The 19,627-nt window shown below is 44.7% G+C and overlaps 1 protein-coding gene across 11 annotated transcripts in view; it reads left to right on the forward strand.

Moving 5' to 3' along the window:
- CATSPER3 (cation channel sperm associated 3) overlaps positions 1-19,011 on the forward strand; it is a 38,885-nt gene extending 19,874 nt beyond the window's left edge. For 4 of the 11 annotated variants that reach the window (XM_081502934.1, XM_081502935.1, XM_081502932.1 and 1 more), the window contains 6 exons: positions 13,250-13,489; positions 15,273-15,455; positions 16,171-16,311; positions 16,655-16,774; positions 17,840-17,997; positions 18,812-19,011. In XM_081502934.1, coding sequence (XP_081359060.1) covers positions 13,250-13,489; positions 15,273-15,455; positions 16,171-16,311; positions 16,655-16,774; positions 17,840-17,997; positions 18,812-18,917 — 948 coding nt within the window. In that variant the 3' untranslated portion in view covers positions 18,918-19,011. The remainder of the gene's footprint in view (positions 1-13,249; positions 13,490-15,272; positions 15,456-16,170; positions 16,312-16,654; positions 16,775-17,839; positions 17,998-18,811) is intronic. The other 7 variants (XM_081502940.1, XM_081502937.1, XM_081502938.1 and 4 more) reach the window with 4 other exon arrangements.
- Positions 19,012-19,627: the final 616 nt, after the last annotated feature.

Raw genomic sequence — 19,627 nt, forward strand, 5'->3', positions numbered from 1 at the left:
GCAGGAGACATGGGTTTGATCCGTGATCTGGGAAGATCCCACAAGCCACAGGGCAACTAAGCCCACTGGGCCTGTGCTTGGGAGCCACAGCTACTGAGCCCATGCTCTGCAACTTCTGAAGCCTTCATGGCTTAGAGCCTGTGCTCTGCAACAAGAGAAGCCAATGCAATGAGCGACCCACACACTGCAACTAGAGAGTAGCCCCCACAACTAGAGAAAAGCCTGCACAGCAACAAAGACCCAGCACAGCCACACACACACACGCGCGCGCGCACACACACACACACACAAATTAGCAAGACTCAAGTCTGGGGAGGCTGCATGAATTCTTTAATAATAATAATAAAAAAGATTAGAGTGTGAAACAAAATAGAGAATAGAGAAATAATAGAGAAAAGTCCAGAGAAGGCAATGGCACCCCACTCCAGTACTCTTGCCTGGAAAATCCCATGGACGGAGGAGCCTGGTAGGCTGCAGTCCATGGGGTCACAAAGAGTCGGACATGACTGAGTGACTTCACTTTCACTTTTCACTTTCGTGCATTGGAGAAGGAAATGGCAACCCACTCCAGTATTCTTGCCTGGAGAATCCCAGGTACGGAGGAGCCTGGTGGGCTGCCGTCTATGGGGTCACACACAGTCGGACACGACTGAAGCGACTTAGCAACAGCAGCAGCAGCAGAGAAAAGTCAATAAAATAAAAGATTAAAATTCAATTCTTTGAAGAGATCAACAAAACTCATAAGCTTTTAGCTAGACTGACTAAAAATAAGAAGACTCAATAATGGGAGAAATGAAAAGTTGGGACATTACTACTGACCTTATAGAAATAAAAAGTTTTATATGAGAATACTGTGAACACTTTGTACACCAATGAATTAGATAATCTAGATGAAATGGACAAAATCCTAGAAATATACCACCTACCAAACTGATTTAAGAAATAGAAAACAGACATCCTGAAACAGACCTCTAAATAAAGAGGTTGAATCACTAATCAAAAGCCTTGCAACAAAGAAATGCCCAGAACTGGATGGCTTTGGTGGTTAATTTTAACCTGCATTTAAAAAACAATGAGCACCAATCCTTCTCAGACTTTTCCAAAAATAGAAGAGGGAATATTTCTGAATTCATTCCATGAGGCCAGCATTACCCTGAGACTAAAGCAAAGACATCACAGCAAATAAAGAGACCAACATCCCTACAAATATAGATGCATTAATCCTCAAGATACATCTGAGCCCAGAAGTGTACTTAAAAAGGTTATATACCATGACTAAGTGGAATTTATCCCAGGAATGCAAGGCTGGTTCAGCTTAGGAAAAGCAATGAATGTAATACATCAACAGAATGAAGGAAACAATTGACAAAATTACCTCACTAGATAACTGAAAAAGCATTTGACAAAATTCAACACCCTTTCATGGTTAAAAAAACAAACAACTTAAACTAGAAATGGAAAGGAAATTTCTTAATTTGATAATGGATAATTATGAAGAAATCCACAGCTAACATAATACTCAAGGGTAAAAGACTGAAAATCTTTCCCTTGAGATTAAGAACAAGACAAATGCCTGCTTTCACCATTATTCAACATTGTACTGAAAGTTCTAGCCAGAGCAATTAGGCAAGAAAAAGAACTGAAAGTTATCCAAATTGGAAAGGAAGAACCAAAATTACCCATATTTGACTTGATCTTATATATAGAAAATTCTAAAGAATACATCCATATACAAACTCAACTATTAGAGCTATTAAATGAATTCAGTAAAGTTGCAGGATATAAGATTAACAACCAAAATTTGTTTTATTTCTGTACACTAATATGAACATTCTGAAAAGGAAATTAAGAAAATTCCATTTACAATAGCATTCAAAATAATAAAATACCTAGGAATAAATTTAGCCAAGGGGATGAGAGATGTATAAACTGAAAATTATAAAACATTGCTAAAAGAAATGAAAACCTAAATAAAAAATATAAAGGCATCCTATATTCATGGATTAAAAAACTTGTTAAGAGGACTATCCAAAGTGAACTACAAATTTAGTTCAATTCCTGTCAAAATTTCAATGGCCTTTAAAAAAAAGAAATTGAAAACCAGATTCTTAAATCCATATGACTGTGAATAGCCAAGAAAACATTGAAAATGAAGAACAAAAGTTGGAGAACTTGTATTTTCTGACTTCAGAAACTTTCTGTGTTGGCTTATTCACTAAGCTGTGTCTGACTCTTGCAACCCCATGGACTGTAGCCCACCACGCTCCTCTATCCATGTTATTTTCCAGGCAGGAATACTGGAGTAGGTTGCCATTTCCCTCTCCAGGAGATCATCTGGACCCAGTAATAGAACTGAGTCTCCTGCATTGCAGGCAGATTCTTTACTGAATGAGCTACGAGGAAAGCCCCCAAAAAACTTTCTACAGGGATACAATAATGAAAAGAGTGTGGTACTCACAGGACAGACCTAGACCTATAGAACAGAGTTGACATTCTACAAATAAATCCAAATACCTATGGCCAATAGACTCTTGACAAGGGTGCCACAACCTTTCAGGGGGAGAAAAATAATCTCTTCATCAAATGATGGAGGGACAACTTACTATCTATGCAAAAGCTGTGAGCTGTCATCCACAGTGCTGGTCGTTGGGTTGGGAAGAAGCATCACAATGATGTAGGTTATGTAACTGTCCCCAGACTGCTCTGGGGGTCATTTACCAGATAAAGAATCTTTCTGAATACATTTTCTGGAAAGATAAGCTGCTGGTTCTATTGCTGAAACAGAAATGCCATTCCCATATTTTCTGTCATTTTGAAAGCAATGAAACATTTTTATCATGATTAGCATCAAATTTATGAAATAAAATGATATGGAAATAAAAAGCATCTATTTAAGAAGAAGCTATGAGCCATGCTGTGTGGGGCCACCCAAGATGGACAGGTCGTGGTGGAGAGTTCTGACGAAACGTGGTCTGCTGAAGAAGGGAATGGCAAACCACTTCAGTATTCTTGCCTTGAGAACTCCATGAACAGTATGAAAAGGCAAAAGGATGGGACACTGAAAGATGAACTCCCCAGGTCGGTAGGTGCCCAATATGCTACTGGAGAAGAGTGGAGAAATAACTCCAGAAAGAATGAAGAGACGGAGCCAAAGCAAAAACAACACCCAGTTGTGGATGTGGCTGGTGATGGAAGTAAAGTCCAATACTGTAAAGAACAATAGTGCATAGGAGCCTGGAATGTTAGGTCCATGAATCAAGGTAAATTGGAGGTAGTGAAACAGGAGGTGGCAAGAGTGAACATTGACATTTTAGGAATCAGTGAACTAAAATGGACCGGAATGGGCGAATTTAACTCAGATGACCATTGTATCTACTATTGTGGGCAAGAATCCCTTAGAAGAAATGGAGTACCCATCATAGTCAACAAAAGAGTCCAAAATGCAGTACTTGGGTGCAATCTCAAAAATGACAGAATGATCTCTGTTCATTTCTAAGGCAAACCATTCAATATTACAGTAATCCAAGTCTATGCCCCAACTGGTAATGCTGAAGAAGCTGAAGTTGAACAGTTCTATGAAGACCTATAAGACCTTCTAGAACTAACACCCAAAAAAAGATGTCCTTTTCATTATAGGGGAGGAAGTCAAGAGAGACCTGGAATAACAGGCAAATTTGGCCTTGGAGTACAAAATGAAGCAGGGCAAAGGCTAACAATTTTGCTAAGAATAACGAAATCAGATTGATTATATTTTTTGCAGCCAAAGATGGAGAAGCTCTATACAGTCAGCAAAAATAAGACCAGGAGCTGACTGTAGCTCAGATCATGAACTCCTTGTTGCCAAATTCAGACTTAAATTGAAGAAAGAAGGGAAAACCATTAGACCATTCAGGTATGACCTAAATCAAATCCCTTACGATTATACAGTGGAAGTGACAAATAGATTCAAGGGATTAGATCTGATAGACAGAGTGCCTGAAGAACTATGGATGGAGGTTCATGACATTGTACAGGAGGCAGTGATCAAGACCATCCCCAAGAAAAAGAAATGCAAAATGGAAAAATGGTTGTCTGAGGAGGCCTTACAAACAGGTAAGAAAAGAAGAGAAGCGAAAGGCAAGGGAGAAAAGGAAAGATATACCCATCTGAATGCAGAGTTCCAAAGAATAGCACAGAGAGATAAGAAAGCATTCCTTAGTGATCAATGCAAAGAAACAGAGGAAAACAATAGAATGGGAAAGACTAGAGATGTCTTCAAGAAAATTAGTGATACCAAGGGAATATTTCATGCAAAGATGGGCACAAAAAAAGGACAGAAATGGTATGGACCTAACAGAAGCAGAAGACATTAAGAAGAGGTGGCAAGAATACACAGAAGAACTATACAAAAAAGATTTTAATGACCTAGATAACCACGATGGTGTGACCACTCACCTAGAGCCAGACATCCAGGAATGCAAAGTCAAGTGGGCCTTAGGAAGCATCACTACAAACAAAGCTAGTAGAGGTGAAGGAATTCCAGTTGAGCTATTTCAGATCCTAAAAGATGATGCTGTGAAAGTGCTTCACTCAATATGAAAGCAAATTTGGAAAAAACAGCAGTGGCCACAGGACTGGAAAAGGTCAGTTTTCATTCCAATCCCAAAGAAAGGCAATGCCAAAGAATGTTCAAACTACCACACAATTGCACTCATCTCACACGCTAGCAAAGTAATGCTCAAAATTCTCCAAGCCAGGCTTCAGCGGTATATGAACTATGAAATTCCAGCTGTTCAAGCTGGATTTAGAAAAGGCAGAGGAACCAGAGATCAAATTGCCAACATCTGCTGGATCATCGAAAAAGCAAGAGAATTCCAGAAAAACATCTATTTCTGCTTTATTGACTACCTCAGAGCCTTTGACTGTGTGGATCACAACAAACTGTGGAAAATTCTTCAAGAAAAGGAAATACCAGACCACCTGAGCTGCCTCCTGAGAAATCTTTATGCGGGTCAAGAAGTAACAGTTAGAACTGGACATGGAATAACAGACTGGTTCCAAATTGGGAAAAGAGTACATCGAGGCTGTATATTGTCACCCTGCTTATTTAACTTATATGCAGAATACATCATGCGAAGTGTCAGGCTAGATGAAGCACAAGCTGGAATCGAGATTGCCTGGAAAAATATCAATAACCTCAGATACGCAGATGACACCACCCTTATGGCAGAAAGCGAAGAGGAACTAAAGAGCCTCTTGAAATTGAAAGAGGAGAGTGAAGAAGTTGGCTTAAAACTCAACATTCAAAAACTCAGATCATGACATCTGGTCCCATCACTTCATGGCAGATAAATGGGGAGACAATGGAAGCGGTGAGAGACTTTATTTTGGGGGGCTCCAAAATCACTGCAGATGGTGGCTGCAGCCAAGAAATTAAAAGACACTTGTTCCTTGGAATAAAAGCTATGACCAACATAGACAGCATATTAAAAAGCAGAGACGTTACTTTGCCAACAAAGGTCCGTCTGGTCAAAGCTATGGTTTTTCCAGTAGTCATGTATGGATGTGAGAGTTGGACTATAAAGAAAGCTGAGCCATGAAGAACTGATGCTTTTGAACTATGTTGTTGGAGAAGACTCTTGAGAGTCCCTTGGACTGCCAGGAGATCCAACCAGTCCATCCTAAAGGAAATCAGTCCTGAATATTCATTGGAAGGACTGATGTTGAAGCTCAAGCTCCAATATTTTGGCCACTTGGTGTGAAGAACTGACTCATTGGAAAAGACGCTGATGCTGGGAAAGATCGAAGGCAGGAGGAGAAGGGGACAACAGAGGATGAGATGGTTGGATGGCATCACTGACTCAATGGACATGAGTTTGAGCAAGCTCCGGGAGTTGGTGATAGACAGGGAAGCCTGGTGTGCCGCAGTCCATGGTGTTGCAAAGAGTCAGACATGACTGAGCAACTGAACTGAACTGCTCCTTGAAAGGAAAGCTATGACAAACCTAGACAGTGTATTCAAAAGCAGAGATATCATTTTGCTGACAAAGTTCCAGGTATAGTTTTTCCAGTAGTCATGTACAGTGTGAGAGTTGGAACATAATGAAGACTGAATGCCAAAGAATTGATACTTTTGAACTGTGGTGCTGGAGAAGACTCTTGAGAGATCCTTTGAATGCAGGAAGATCAAACCAGTTAATCCTAGTCAACCCTGAATATTCAGTGTAAGGACTGATGCTGAAGCTGAAGCTCTAATACTTTTGCCACCTGATAGGAAGAGCTGACTCATTTGAAAAGACTCTGATACTGGGAAAGATTGCAGGCAAAAGGAGAAGGGGCAACAGAGGATGAGATGGCTGGATAGGATCAATGACTCAATGGACATGAGTTTGAGCAAACTCCAAAAAGTGAAGGACAAGGAAGCCTGGAGTGCGGCAGTCCATAGGGTAGCAGAGTCAGACACAACTTAGCGACTGAACAACAACAACGTAAGTAATCTAAAAATGGTTTAAAGTATGTGGGGAGGATATGCATAGCTTATAATCAAATACTGTGCCATATTTTAAAAGGGACTTGAGCATCCTTGCATTTTGGTATCTGTGGGATAGTTCTGGAACCAATCCCCTGGGAATACTAAGGGACAACTTAGTATAACCTTCATGCCAAAACTACACAATGACAAAATGAAAAGGGAAAATTATGCCAAATATCATGAACGTGGACATTATAATCCCAAACAGAATATTAGGAAACTGAAGTTTTAAAAATATATGAAGAAGGTAATATACAGCATTGCCAAGTTGGGCTTTTCCAGGTATGCAAGTATTAGAAAAATCTAGGTATTTTATTAACTAGCTTAAAATACTAAAGGAGAAAAAAGTCCAATAAAATCACTTTAAGAGATGCAGAAAACAGTTTATCTTGAGTATCTCTCATGATAAAAATGTACCAAACTAGGGATAGAACGGATTTGTTTTAAAGTAATTAAGAGTACCTATGAAAAACCTATATCAAAGTTCACACTCAATGGTGAAATTGTAACAATATTTTTTTAAAGCTGTAGTCCAATTATTCTTGACAAGATTTGTATTAGTGTCTTAGCCAATGTATAATATAAGGAAAAGGAATAAAAAAATTAAGAATTAGAAAGAAAGTTTTAAAAGACTGTAATTATTCACAGGTGTTATGATTTCTGCATAGAAATCCCCAAAGAATCTGGAATAACTATAAAGTTAATACAATTAATAAGTTAATAAAAAATAAAGCCCAGAAAATTTGGTAGATATATGATTAATAAATAAAATATATTTAATATGTCAGCAACAAAAGCCACAGCACTTCTGATAAGATACAAAAAGTGTTAGAGGCAAATCTTATAAAAGTATTGTGAGATTTTTAAGGAGAAAGAAATACATAAAGGGTATTAAAGAAGATATAGAGAAGTGTAAGGATATATTAGATCATGCATAGAAAGACTCAGTTTCTTCAAGATGCAGTCTCCCCCGGTTAAACTACGTAATATCAGTGCAATTCCAATAAGAAATCTGGCAGGATTTTTTATGGGTTGCCAAAAGCCAATGCTAAAATTTAGATGAAAGAATGAAAGAAAGGAAAACCAAGATGGTTTTGAAAGTGAAAAGGGGAAACAATACCATTCACCATTGCATCAAAAAGAATAAAATACTTAGGAATATATCTACCTAAAGAAACAAAAGACTTATATATAGAAAACTATAAAACACTGATGAAAGAAATCAAAGAGGACACAAACAGATGGAGAAATATACCGTGTTCATGGATTGGAAGAATTAATATAGTGAAAATGAGTATTCTACCCAAAGCAATCTACAGATTCAATGCAATCCCTATCAAGCTACCAATGGTATTTTTCACAGAACTAGAACAAATCATCTCACAATTTGTATGGAAATATAAGAAACCTCGAATAGCCAAAGCAATCTTGAGGAAGAAGAATGGAACTGGAGGAATCAACCTGCCTGACTTCAGGCTCTACTACAAAGCCACAGTCATCAAGACAGTATGGTACTGGCACAAAGATAGAAATATAGATCAATGGAACAAAATAGAAAGCCCAGAGATAAACCCACGCACATATGGACACCTTATCTTCGACAAAGGAGGCAAGAATATACAATGGAGAAAAGACAATCTCTTTAACAAGTGGTGCTGGGAAAACTGGTCAACCACTTGTAAAAGAATGAAACTAGAACACTTCCTAACACCGTACACAAAAATAAACTCAAAATGGATTAAAGATCTAAACGTAAGACCAGAAACAATAAAACTCCTAGAGGAAAACATAGGCAAAACACTCTCCGACATAAATCACAGCAGGATCCTCCATGACCCACCTCCCAGAATATTGGAAATAAAAGCAAAAATAAACAAATGGGACCTAATTAAAATTAAAAGCTTTTGCACAACAAAGGAAACTATAAACAAGGTGAAAAGACAGCCTTCAGAATGGGAGAAAATAATAGCAAATGAAGCAACAGACAAACAATTAATCTCAAAAATATACAAGCAACTTCTGCAGCTGAATTCCCGAAAAATAAACGACCCAATCAAAAAATGGGCCAAAGAACTAAACAGACATTTCTCCAAAGAAGACATACAGATGGCTAACAAACACATGAAAAGATGCTCAACATCACTCCTTATTAGAGAAATGCAAATCAAAACCACAATGAGGTATCATTTCACACCAGTCAGAATGGCTGCTATCCAAAAGTCTACAAGCAATAAATGCTGGAGAGGGTGTGGAGAAAAGGGAACCCTCTTACACTGTTGGTGGGAATGCAAACTAGTACAGCCACTATGGAGAACAGTGTGGAGATTCCTTAAAAAACTGGGAATAGAACTGCCATATGACCCAGCAATCCCACTGCTGGGCATATACACCGAGGAAACCAGAATTGAAAGAGACGCGTGTACCCCAATGTTCATCGCAGCACTGTTTACAATAGCCAGGACATGGAAGCAACCTAGATGTCCATCAGCAGACAAATGGATAAGGAAGCTGTGGTACATATACACAATGGAATATTACTCAGCCATTAAAAAAAATACATTTGAACCGGTTCTACTGAGATGGATGAAACTGGAGCCCATTATACAGAGTGAAGTAAGCCAGAAAGAAAAACAACAATACAGTATACTAATGCATATATATGGAATCTGAAAGATGGTAACGATAACCCTATATGCGAGACAGAATAAGAGACACAGATGCATGGAACAATTCTATGGACTCTGAGGGAGAAGGTGAGGGTGGGACGTTCTGGGAGAATGGCATTGAGACATGTGTATTGTCATATGTGAAACAGAGCACCATTCCATGTTCGATGCATGTGACAAGGGCTCAGGGCCGGGGCAATGGGATGATCCAGAAGGATGGGATGGGGAGGGAGGTGGGTGGGGGGTCCAGGAAGGGGAACACATGTAACCCCATGGCTGATTCTTGTCAATGTATGGCAAAAACTATTACAATATTGTAAAGTAATTAGCCCCCAACTAAAATAAATAAATTTATAAAAAAAATAAAATAAAAAAAAAAAAAAAAAGAAAGTGAAAAGGGGAGAAGTCTTTCTATAAGGCTTTCTATGAGTCTTTCTGTACGGCCTGTTAGTAACTGAGCAGGATGACAATGCATGAACAGACAGCACAGATAGACAAACAGGCCAGTGGACTAGGACAGAGTACTCAGAATCAGACCTGGCTTAGATGAAAACCTGGCCCCTGTCAGATGGCGCTGCAGATGAGTGGTGGAAGACAGTTTCTTCATTAAACAGTACCTATGGAGGAAAACACTCCAGTTGGATCTCTGCCTTCCAGCATACACAGCTAAAGACCTAACTTGAAAAGTGAAACTTCAAAATGTTTAGAAGAAAATATAGAAGATTTATATGATCTCAGGAGGGAAAGGAATCTTAAGGTATGAAATATATAAGCAATGAAGAAAAAGTTTGGTTAATTTGATTCCATTAAAACTTTAAACTTGTGTTCATCAGATCATTAAAGAGGTGAAAAGATAAGTCAGTGTAGGAGAAGCTATTTGAAACACATGTAGCAGGTAAAGGATTAGGATTCAATTTGTGTGGATATATTTTCTTTCAAATCAAGAAGCAAAAGGCAAAACAATCCAGCAAAAAATATGGGGACAAATTAGGAACAGGCAGTTCAGTAAACACATAAGCAGATGCCCAACTTTATGAATAATTAGAGGAACAACAAAATGAAAAATAAGATATCACTTCATCAGATTAACAAAAATTAATAAGTCCAACAGTAGGAAGTATTGGTGAGGATGTAAAAAAAAGGACTATTGTTGATATTAAAGTAAGTTGGTGCAACTGCTTCAGAATACAATTTGGCAATATCCAGTGAAGCTGAAGATGCTCATAATCTACAGTCAGGTAATTCTCCTCCTAGGTTGTAACAGAGGAAAATGTGCATACAATAAAACATGGGGCTGCAAGTTGACTGGGGGTGTTGTAGGGGCAGGCAGTTATTTCGATAGAGGTGTTATTTGCAGGTTTCAGAGAGAAATGAAAGAAATTCACCTACACCTACATTCTACACCAGCATTCTACAGGGTTAGTGGGGCTGCTATGTCTTTGCTGTCACAAGGGGAAGGTCACATGGGCATTATAGCCACATAGTCACCCATGATTAGACCCAGTTACCCCGTGATGATTTTGGAGTGATTTCCTCTCTCAACAAGGATAACAAGATGGGTGATCAGGTAGAGGGTGACTACTATGAGGGTCTGGAAGAAATCACTCCAAGGCCAGTTGGTAATCTATATCTCGATGTACAGGTAATACACATAGATGATAAATAAGATAGTAGTAAATATCATTCAATCACTGATTGAGGCAGATCAGAATCACCAGGCACAGAAAAATCTTAGCAAACAGGAGAATTTCCTTATGGGTGCTCCAGCAGCTGGGAGCCTGAGGGGTGCTCAGAACTGGCTGTGATGTGGGCAGGAGTCCCTAGGGGCACGGAGAATCTATTCATAGGTTCGAGGACACTGTACTCCCTACCATCTAGCCTATGAACTGGCTGAGAGGAGGGCCCAGGGGCATAGGACTTCAAGTCTGCTTTTTAAATGACCCTGTATTTTTCCTCAAACTTTTTGTGCTTTTATACTCTTGGCAGTAGTAAAAAATTACAAAGAAGCTGAATATCACCCAATAGGTAACTGGATAAAAAAATTATAGTATTTTCATAAGTGGAATTGCTAAATAGTAGGGAAACTCTAAACTAGGTTTACATATATCAACATGGATGAATCTTATAATTTTAAATGAAAAAAAAATTTCCCAAAGAATACTTTAGTGTATATGCAATTTATGTAGTGTGTGAAAGATGCAGAACCATACCGTGTACTTTTAGGGATACATATGTGGTAAAAGTATAAAATATATGAGCAAGGCATACTCCAGATTTAAAATAGGCTTACTTTTGTGGAAAGGGAAGGGGATTTGATCAATGTGAGGTTCTGCCTATAATGGTAATATTTTATTTCTTAAGCTAAATGGTAGTATATGGTTGTTCATTATATTATTCTTTTATATCTTTTTGTGTATCTAAATGTTTCATTGTAGTTAACAAACATAAAAGTGTATATAAATGGTTGCCATGTGGAGACCACAAATATAAGTGTACAGGACAAATAACACCACCAGCGGTCCTAATGTAATCCAAATGGATAGCTGTGGCTTGAGCTATAATTTCCAGTGATAGCATCTGACATATTTAAAAGGTGGTATATCTCAAAACCTTTTCTATTTCCCTCTAGAAGCTCTTTCTAGCCCCGCCCCATTCAACTCACTTCAAACTCATCTCAGTTAAAGGCACCAGCATTTACCCAGTTGCTCTGTGTGAGGAATCTTCCTTGCCTTCTGTCTCCCCTGTGCATCCCTGAGTCCATCAGAAAGTCCTGTCATCGCTGCTTACAGAATACATCTGGAATCTGTCCTCTTCTCTTCAGCCCCACACTGTCCCCCAGTCCAATGCGATCTAACCCAATCTCTTGCCTGAATGATGCTAAAATTAATTCTTCTACTATCTATCACCTCCTTCCTAACTTGCCTCCCAGTCGCTCTTCCCGCCAGTTTCCCCACACTCTCGTTTCCATGGAGATCTCTTAAAAATGTAAATCAGTTCACATCACTTCCTTGCTCAAGCTCCAAGGCTGAGGTTAAAGTTCACTGCCTTCCCCAGGCCTACCAGGCCCTCCCTACACAGCTGGCCTCTCCAACTTCATCTCCTGCTCTGCTCGCCCCTTTCTGTTATAGCCACTCTGGCTTTGCTGTTCCTTTCTCGCTTTAGGATGCTTGTACACACCCCTGGGAAGTATTCCCCTGGATTTTACTATGGCTGCACTCCTGGCTTTAGCAAGGCCTCTGCTCTGCACCTTTTCTAAGTAGCTGTCATGACCCCCCCTCTCCACCTGACCAGTCCCTTTCTCCCTTGTGGCTGTTTCACTTTCCTTCCTGTGTGATGTTATATGTGTATTTGTCTAAACCTTCATTTCTGTCTCTCCTACTAGGCTGTCAGCTTCCTAGGGGCTGGACATTTTCTGTCTCATTCATTGTTGTGTTTCCTTATACCTGAAACAGGGCTTGGCATGTGATAGATGTTTAATCAATGCTTTCTCAATGAATGAATGCATTGATGATAAGAAAAAACTTAGATGCCTCAAAAAGTGCCTTTTGGTAAAATCAAATCCCCTGGAATTGTTCATGCATAAGAAGAATTTGAATAAGGTTGTTTCATAAGGTGTAGCAGTGGAAAATAAGCAGAATATTCTTTAGAAGCAGATTACTTAACTGATTTTAAGTAAGTGTGATAATAGAGTAAATATAAGTAGATGTGTGAGTAGTTCATCTCTGTTCATCTGGGTATTAAAGTTGGCCAGAAGGCTCTTGGAATCTTCGCTTTGGGAACCTTCCTTCCATGTTGCCTGATGTATACCTCCCACTAGGCCTCGATAGTCATTCTGACGATCAATCATTCCCAAGCTTTCTGGGTCAGGGCCACAGGGTAGGGAAGACCCAGAAGGAAAAGGGAATCAGGCACGCTGTATCCACTGCGTGCCTGGGACTCTGCCTGGGTTTCTCTGTCCTGTGGCTGACTTAGGAGCATCCTCCCCCTGCCAACACACACCCCTCATTGGGTGGCCCTGGTGGGAGAAGATGTGCAGCTTGGTCTGACCCTGCCACCCTTGCCACCCCTGCAGGTCTCAGAGCTCATCTTTGTGTCCATCTATAGCTCTGAGTTCTGCATGAAGCTCTACGTGGACCCCATCAACTACTGGAAGGATGGCTACAACCTGCTCGATGTGGTCATTATCATCATCATCTTCATCCCCTACAGTCTCCGCAAGATCAAGGGCAAGCACTACCCCTACCTCAACATAGCCGATGGCGTGCAGTCCCTGCGCATCCTCAAGCTTATCACGTACAGCCGCGGCATCCGGGTGAGTGGCCTGGAGTGCTGTGGCTCTGCGAGTGCAGGCAATGGGGCCCCCGATGAAATGGTACTTCTGCTCTCTCCTATGGGGATTGAGGTTGATCTTTACCTGTTTTATCTCATTTCACCCTCAAATGATTCTAGGAAAGGTGTTAGCTCCGTTTTACAATGAAGAAACTGAGACCCACGGTCACTCAGCAGTTAGATACTGGAGCTGAGCTTTGAAAGTTGTTCTGACTCGAGCCCATCTCATCTTTCCCTCTCTCCCATGCTGCAAAGTGACTGATTTTTTTATGGTCCAGTCCCTTTGGACTATGTGCCCAGGAGTCTCCAGCTCTTTGATGGCCCTGGCCACTCATGTCTCCCCCCAGAAAGCTAAAAGTCTGCAGCTTCTCTTGAGGGGAGGGTCTCATGACTTGTTCAGGAAGCTCTGGAAGTCCTGCTCTTGCTGAGGGGTCACATGGTGGCTGGTCTTTACTTGGCTCAGTGGTGTCAGAGCATACTTCAAACGTGCCCCAAGCACACCCACAGGCGTTCATCCTGGACTCAGTGTGTTTGCCATGGCTCTGCCCTGTGCCCATGCTTCTCCAGGAAGGGGCTTGTTTGGACCTATTTGACCGTGCAGACCTCACCTGCGCACTGTGTCCCACTGCAGCTTTCTTCATGAGTCCTTACCTCTTTAGTCTTAGCAATCTTGGGAAGGAAGTTCTATTTCTCTTGCAGGAGTGGAGGCAGCTTTTTTTTTTTTTTTTTTTTTTAACATCTGAGTTCTTTTGGAACTAATCCCCAAACACTGGTTTTCTTTCTCCAAGGAGAGGAGGGAGGTGCGGGGTGGGCATTTTATTCCTGCAGGCAGCTGCCAGACTGGTCCACATGCAGGGCAGCCCCAGTGCTCCTTGGCTGTCTCTCTGCTTCACATTTTACCCTGAACTGTCAGAACTTCACTGTCCTGGCTCCCAGCTCTACCAGTACCTCCTTTTCTATGTTAATAGTTTCTCAGCTTAGAAAAAAGAGTTTTTGCTGTTGACAATGGTGGCACAATGCAAGGGGCTGGAGAGTGGGTTCCAGCCCTGCCGGCGTATCACAATGTGACTGTGGACGAGGCATTTTGCTTCTCTGAGCCTCTGATCCTGCATCTTGCAATAGGAACATCTCCTTACCTTGATAAGGTATCAGGGACAGAACTAGGTAGCTGAACATGTATATGCAAGACTCCAGGGCAGGGAGAATGAACGATGAGGCGTGGTAGATAAGACCAATACCCATGTCATGGACGAAGACTGAGATCACAAGATGAAGACCTGCCTGTGAGATGGGGCCCAGAAAACCTGGGAAGCCCCATCCCCCTTCATTGCTGTTTCCAAGGTGGCTCCACTGCTCCTCCTGGACCTGGAAGAGCGTTCAGGGCTGGCCCTCACCTGAGGAGCAGGAGCAGGACACCCTGGGATGAACACAGAGGCAGGACACCCTGGGATGAACACAGCACTCTACTCAAGTAGAGTGCTCAGGGATGCTGATGGGGAGACTACTCCAGCCCTGGGGCAGCACGGGCAATCCCCCCATGCTTGACAGCATGGAGGCCATGCACTGGTGAAACACTGTTAGATTGCTCCAGCCCTCAATCTGGACACTGTTCCCATTTGTTCATTCAACCATTTATGGAGCATCTACCATGTGCTAGGCAAGGCACCAGATACTGGGGCAGCTATGGTTGGGACAGGCTGAACTGCTGTCCTCTGAGCCCAGCCCAGCCGACAGCCTGGCCTAGCCCTAGTGCCTCTGCCTTTTAGACTCTCATCACTGCCTTGGGGCAGACAGCCTACACCGTGGCCTCCGTGCTCATCCTATTCTTCGTCCTGATGTACATCTTTGCCATCCTGGGCTTCTGCCTGTTTGGACTTCCAGAGGGGGGTGACATGAATAACTGGGGGAACCTGGCTTTGGCCTTCTTCACCCTCTTCAGCTTGGCCACGGTACCATGTTTGGGAATAGTGGCGGGCAGGGGTGGGCAGGGGCCTTGAAAGGGGACTGGCAGCTGATGCGAGTGTGTTGACATGCTGGGCCCCACTTGGGGTCTTTCCCACGCTCAGACACTTAGCTGGGGTGGGGGAAAGCTGAGGACTGGCCTCCCAGGACTAGGCACAGGCCAGCACCCTGGGCAAGAGTCCATCACTGACTCTAATCTTGTGACTCCCTACAGCATTCCTATTTGCCCCACGGGGTGGTAAAACTTTTCAACAGTTCTCAAAGATAATTCATCCTAATTGAAGTGTAATTTAGAAGGGAAACCCACATCACAAAGCCTTTTGGGGAATAGGCTGTCAGAAATCCACGCAGAATAAGTCTGCAACACCTGAGTCTCAAAGTCTAGATTCTGTTGGGTTTTGGCAATATTGAGGTCTTTCCAAAGGAGGGCCTGGCAGAGAGGCAGTGTCTTTTGGGGAAGGATGGAAGGCCTTTTGCAGAAGAGCCCTTAGGGTATGTTGGCCAGAAGTGCCCACACCCAGTGGTGCCCTGCACCTCCAGGCCAGCCTGTACGCACTGGAGTCGGTGGATTAGGGGGTATGATGTGGAGGGGCTGATGTGGAAGAAGAGCCAGCCTGCTCCTCAGTAGGGCCAGGGCTTCCCTAGGGCAGGTGAGCAGGAGGCCTGCCCCTCTGAGCCTTGGCACTCGCCCTGCCTGAGCAGGTCGATGGCTGGACAGACCTGCAGGAGCAGCTGGATGCCCGGAATTTGATTCTGAGCCGTTCGTTCACCATCATCTTTATCTTGCTTGCCTCCTTTGTCTTCCTCAGCATGTTCGTGGGTGTGATGATCATCCACACTGAGGTGAGGTGGTGCTCGTAAGGACTCGGGGGGGTGTTGGTTAAGTGTGGCAAGTGGATCATCTCGGAGCCGTCTCGCTCTGGAAGTGGAAGGGAGGGGGCCAGGTGGGCCTGTCTCTATCCCAGCGCAACCCTTCTCCCAGAGCCCTGCCTCGAGATGGTGGCCAGCAGGACAGGTACTTGGGAGGTCTTTGCAGCTACGGTTGGCCGCTTGAGTTGGGGGATGGCCCTGTGAGGGGTGCTCCTGCTGAGGGGCCTGAGTGGCAGTGGGAGACTGGGGAAGAGGGGAGGTGGGGAGAGTGCCCAGGGAGAGCCCTGCATCTTACCTCTGGCCTCCTGCCCTCTAGGACTCCATCAAAAAGTTTGAGCAGGAGCTGATGCTGGAGAGACATATGAACCTCATGGAAGAGAAGCAGGTGATTCTGAAGCGGCAGCAGGAAGAGGTCGGCAAGCTGATGCAGACCCAGGTAGGCTGTCTCCGTGGGCCGGCAGACAAGCAGAGGGACAGGCAGGGCTGAAGGAATGGTCAGGAAGACGGGCCCAGGGGCCGGGGTGGAGGCTGGGTGGCCTTGGGCATCTGTGCATTTGGAAAGTCGGCTGCCCACCCCTCTCTAGTGTTCAGAGTCAGACTGTGTTCTCTACCTTTTTGTATTTTCTCTGGACCTCTTCAAGTGTTGAGTGTTGTGATTATACTATTTCCCTCCTTCATGGGCAACACTCCATTGCTGGGCCACACACTAGAGCCCACCAGGCTCCTCTGTCCATGGGATTTCCCAGGCAAGCATAGTGGAGTGGGTTGCCATTTCCTTCTCCAGGGAATCTTCCGGACCCAGGGATTGAACCCAGGTCTCCTGCACTGCGTGCAGATTCTTTACCATCTGAGCCACCAGGGAAGCTCTAACATTTCCCTCCTTCATGGGCAAAACTCCATTGCTGGGCCCTTGGCCTGGAGCAGTCTTGTTCCCGAGGATTCACTGGGTGCCAGGCAGGCTCCATTCCCGTTCGCTGAGCAGGGGAGGTCACGGAGGCCCTGACAGGTGTTACTCACCTCAGTTTTTCTCAACTGGAACAAGAATGAGCACAATGGGCTGGAGATTTTCTGTCAAGCATGACACAACTGTGAGGGCCGAAGTGCTCTGAGCTGCCTGGAGTGCCCAGCCAGGTCCTGAACCACTCCCCCTTTCTCCCCCATGAGGCCGGTGCCTCTCTCCTCAGCCGCCTCTCCGAGGTGGCGATGTCCCCCTGTTTTGTGTGCCTGAGACTTGTCCGCGACAGGGTGAAGTGCTGAGCCATGCCCAGGCTATCCCGGTTCCTTCCATGTCACCTGTCCTCGTGCCAGGCCAGTTGTCCTCATGTCGGTGACCCCAGTCAGGGGGGTCCGGCCCAGAAGGGGTTGGGGTGACCTGCGCTTGTACTCAGGACTCATCTGGGGGCCAGGGTCAGGCCTCCACCTGCGCTCCTCGTGGAGGGTCCCCGGGTCTTTGTGTAGCAAGACTCTTGTCGTCTTGCTCTGTTTATGCTCCTCTCTCTAGAAAGATCTTGACCACAAGAGTTTCGCTGAACTGGTGGAGAAGTTTAAGAAGACCTTGCGGCACACTGACCCCATGGTTTTGGATGATTTTGGCACTAGCCTGCCCTTCATTGACATCTACTTGTCCACCCTGGACAACCAGGATGCTACCATCTACAAGTCAGTCCCAGCCCTGCTGACCCTGGCCCACAGGCCCTGGTGGGGTGCTGGCTGATGTGCAGGGAAGGCAGAGCCAGGCCCTTCTTGAGGGGTGTGCAGGGGCTGGGCTGCTGTATGGACAGGCCTGTGGCTAGCGGGGGAGCACTGCCCACTGGCCCTCCTCAGTTTAAAACCAGACCTGTTTTTAAACATTGCTTCCTTTGACTCTCCAAGAGCAGCTCACCAAGCCCTTCTCAGAGGGGCATAGGAAAGACCTCTGGCTGCAAGTTAGAAGCTGAAGCTCCTGACCTGGTTCTGTTACTGCTTCCTGTGTGACTCTGGCCAAGTCTTTGTCCCTTTCCCACCTGTCACAGGAAGGACTGACACTAGGAAAGCAGTGTGTGTGAAGCCCGGGGGTGTGCTCAGTGTGAGTTAGCTGGGGTCACACTGGCCATTACTGCAGAAAGAAGAGGGGCACAATTAGCCTGATGTCTCAGCAAAAGCCCCCTGAAGGGCTTTGTAGACTGGAGGGGGTCTAGGAATGCCTGGTGTTGGCCCAAGAGTGGATCTGGCAGTGTCCTGGCAGTCACCTCACTCCAAGCCCAGGAGTCCGCTGTCTCCAACCTAACATAGGCAGTGAGATAACTTCCTCCTAGAGCCCAGGGAGCCTGGCCGACCTGGCCTTCCCACCCAGTCCAGTCTGGTTCTCAGGTCCGTGCTCTTTCCTGACCCACACTTGCCAGGTCCGGTGGACGTGCAGGTGCAAGCATGCAGCGGGCAGGGCCAGGTGGAGCAGAGCTCACTGTGAGCTAAGGCCCTCCTCCTCCATTCCCAGGCTTCAGGAGCTGTACTACGAGATCGTGCACGTGCTGAGCCTCATGCTTGAAGACTTGCCCCAGAAGAAGCAGTCCCAGTCCTCGGAGAAGTTCAATGAGAAGTAGCTGGATGTGGGCACCCAGCCACCGTGGGCCTCGTGGGCTGTGACCCGCAACCCCCCGCCACCACCTCCCATTAAACACATGTTCTCTGAGTTGACCTCTGTGCAGCTGCTGCTGTGATCATGACATCTGTCCACCTTTGGGAGCTAGACCCGAGTCGGTGCCTGTGAAGGCTGATTCCTCCTCACATGACACAGCCAGACATTGGGAATGGAGAGTGGGGAGAGAGGAGCTCAAGGCTCACCCTGGCCAGAGGCCACACCTGGGGGCCACGCTGGCTTTCCCTTCACTTGACCCCCACAGCCGGGTCCCACTGGGCTCCTGGAAAAGCCACCTGGACCCCGGACCGAGAAGGGCCTCCCACAGCCCCATGAGAGGGCATGGCTCCTGTGAGCTGGTGTGGCCCCACTGGCCCAGGAAGCTCTGCTGGCTCACCTGTGTGGGCACCCCCATGCTGGCAGTGTTATAGCTCTCTCTGTGCACGCAGTGACATGGAGGTCTCTCTCTGGAATTCTACTCTGCTTTTCCCAAGGCTCACGGTGATAGTGGTGCCCCAGGGCGGCAGCTGTCACTGGCAGGACTCTGTTGTGTGGCGTGCAGCTCAGGCAGGCACCTTATGGAGAGGCAGAAGAGTGGCAGCATCAGGCATTTGGGCTGCTCCCTCCCCTTAGTTAGAACTCTTTACTCAAAAGGCAGCCTTTTCCGTGTCATCC

This window comes from Giraffa tippelskirchi, chromosome 6 (genome assembly GCF_054371585.1).
Source record: "Giraffa tippelskirchi isolate mGirTip1 chromosome 6, T2T-mGirTip1v1.2.pri, whole genome shotgun sequence".
Taxonomy (NCBI): Eukaryota; Metazoa; Chordata; class Mammalia; order Artiodactyla; family Giraffidae; genus Giraffa; species Giraffa tippelskirchi.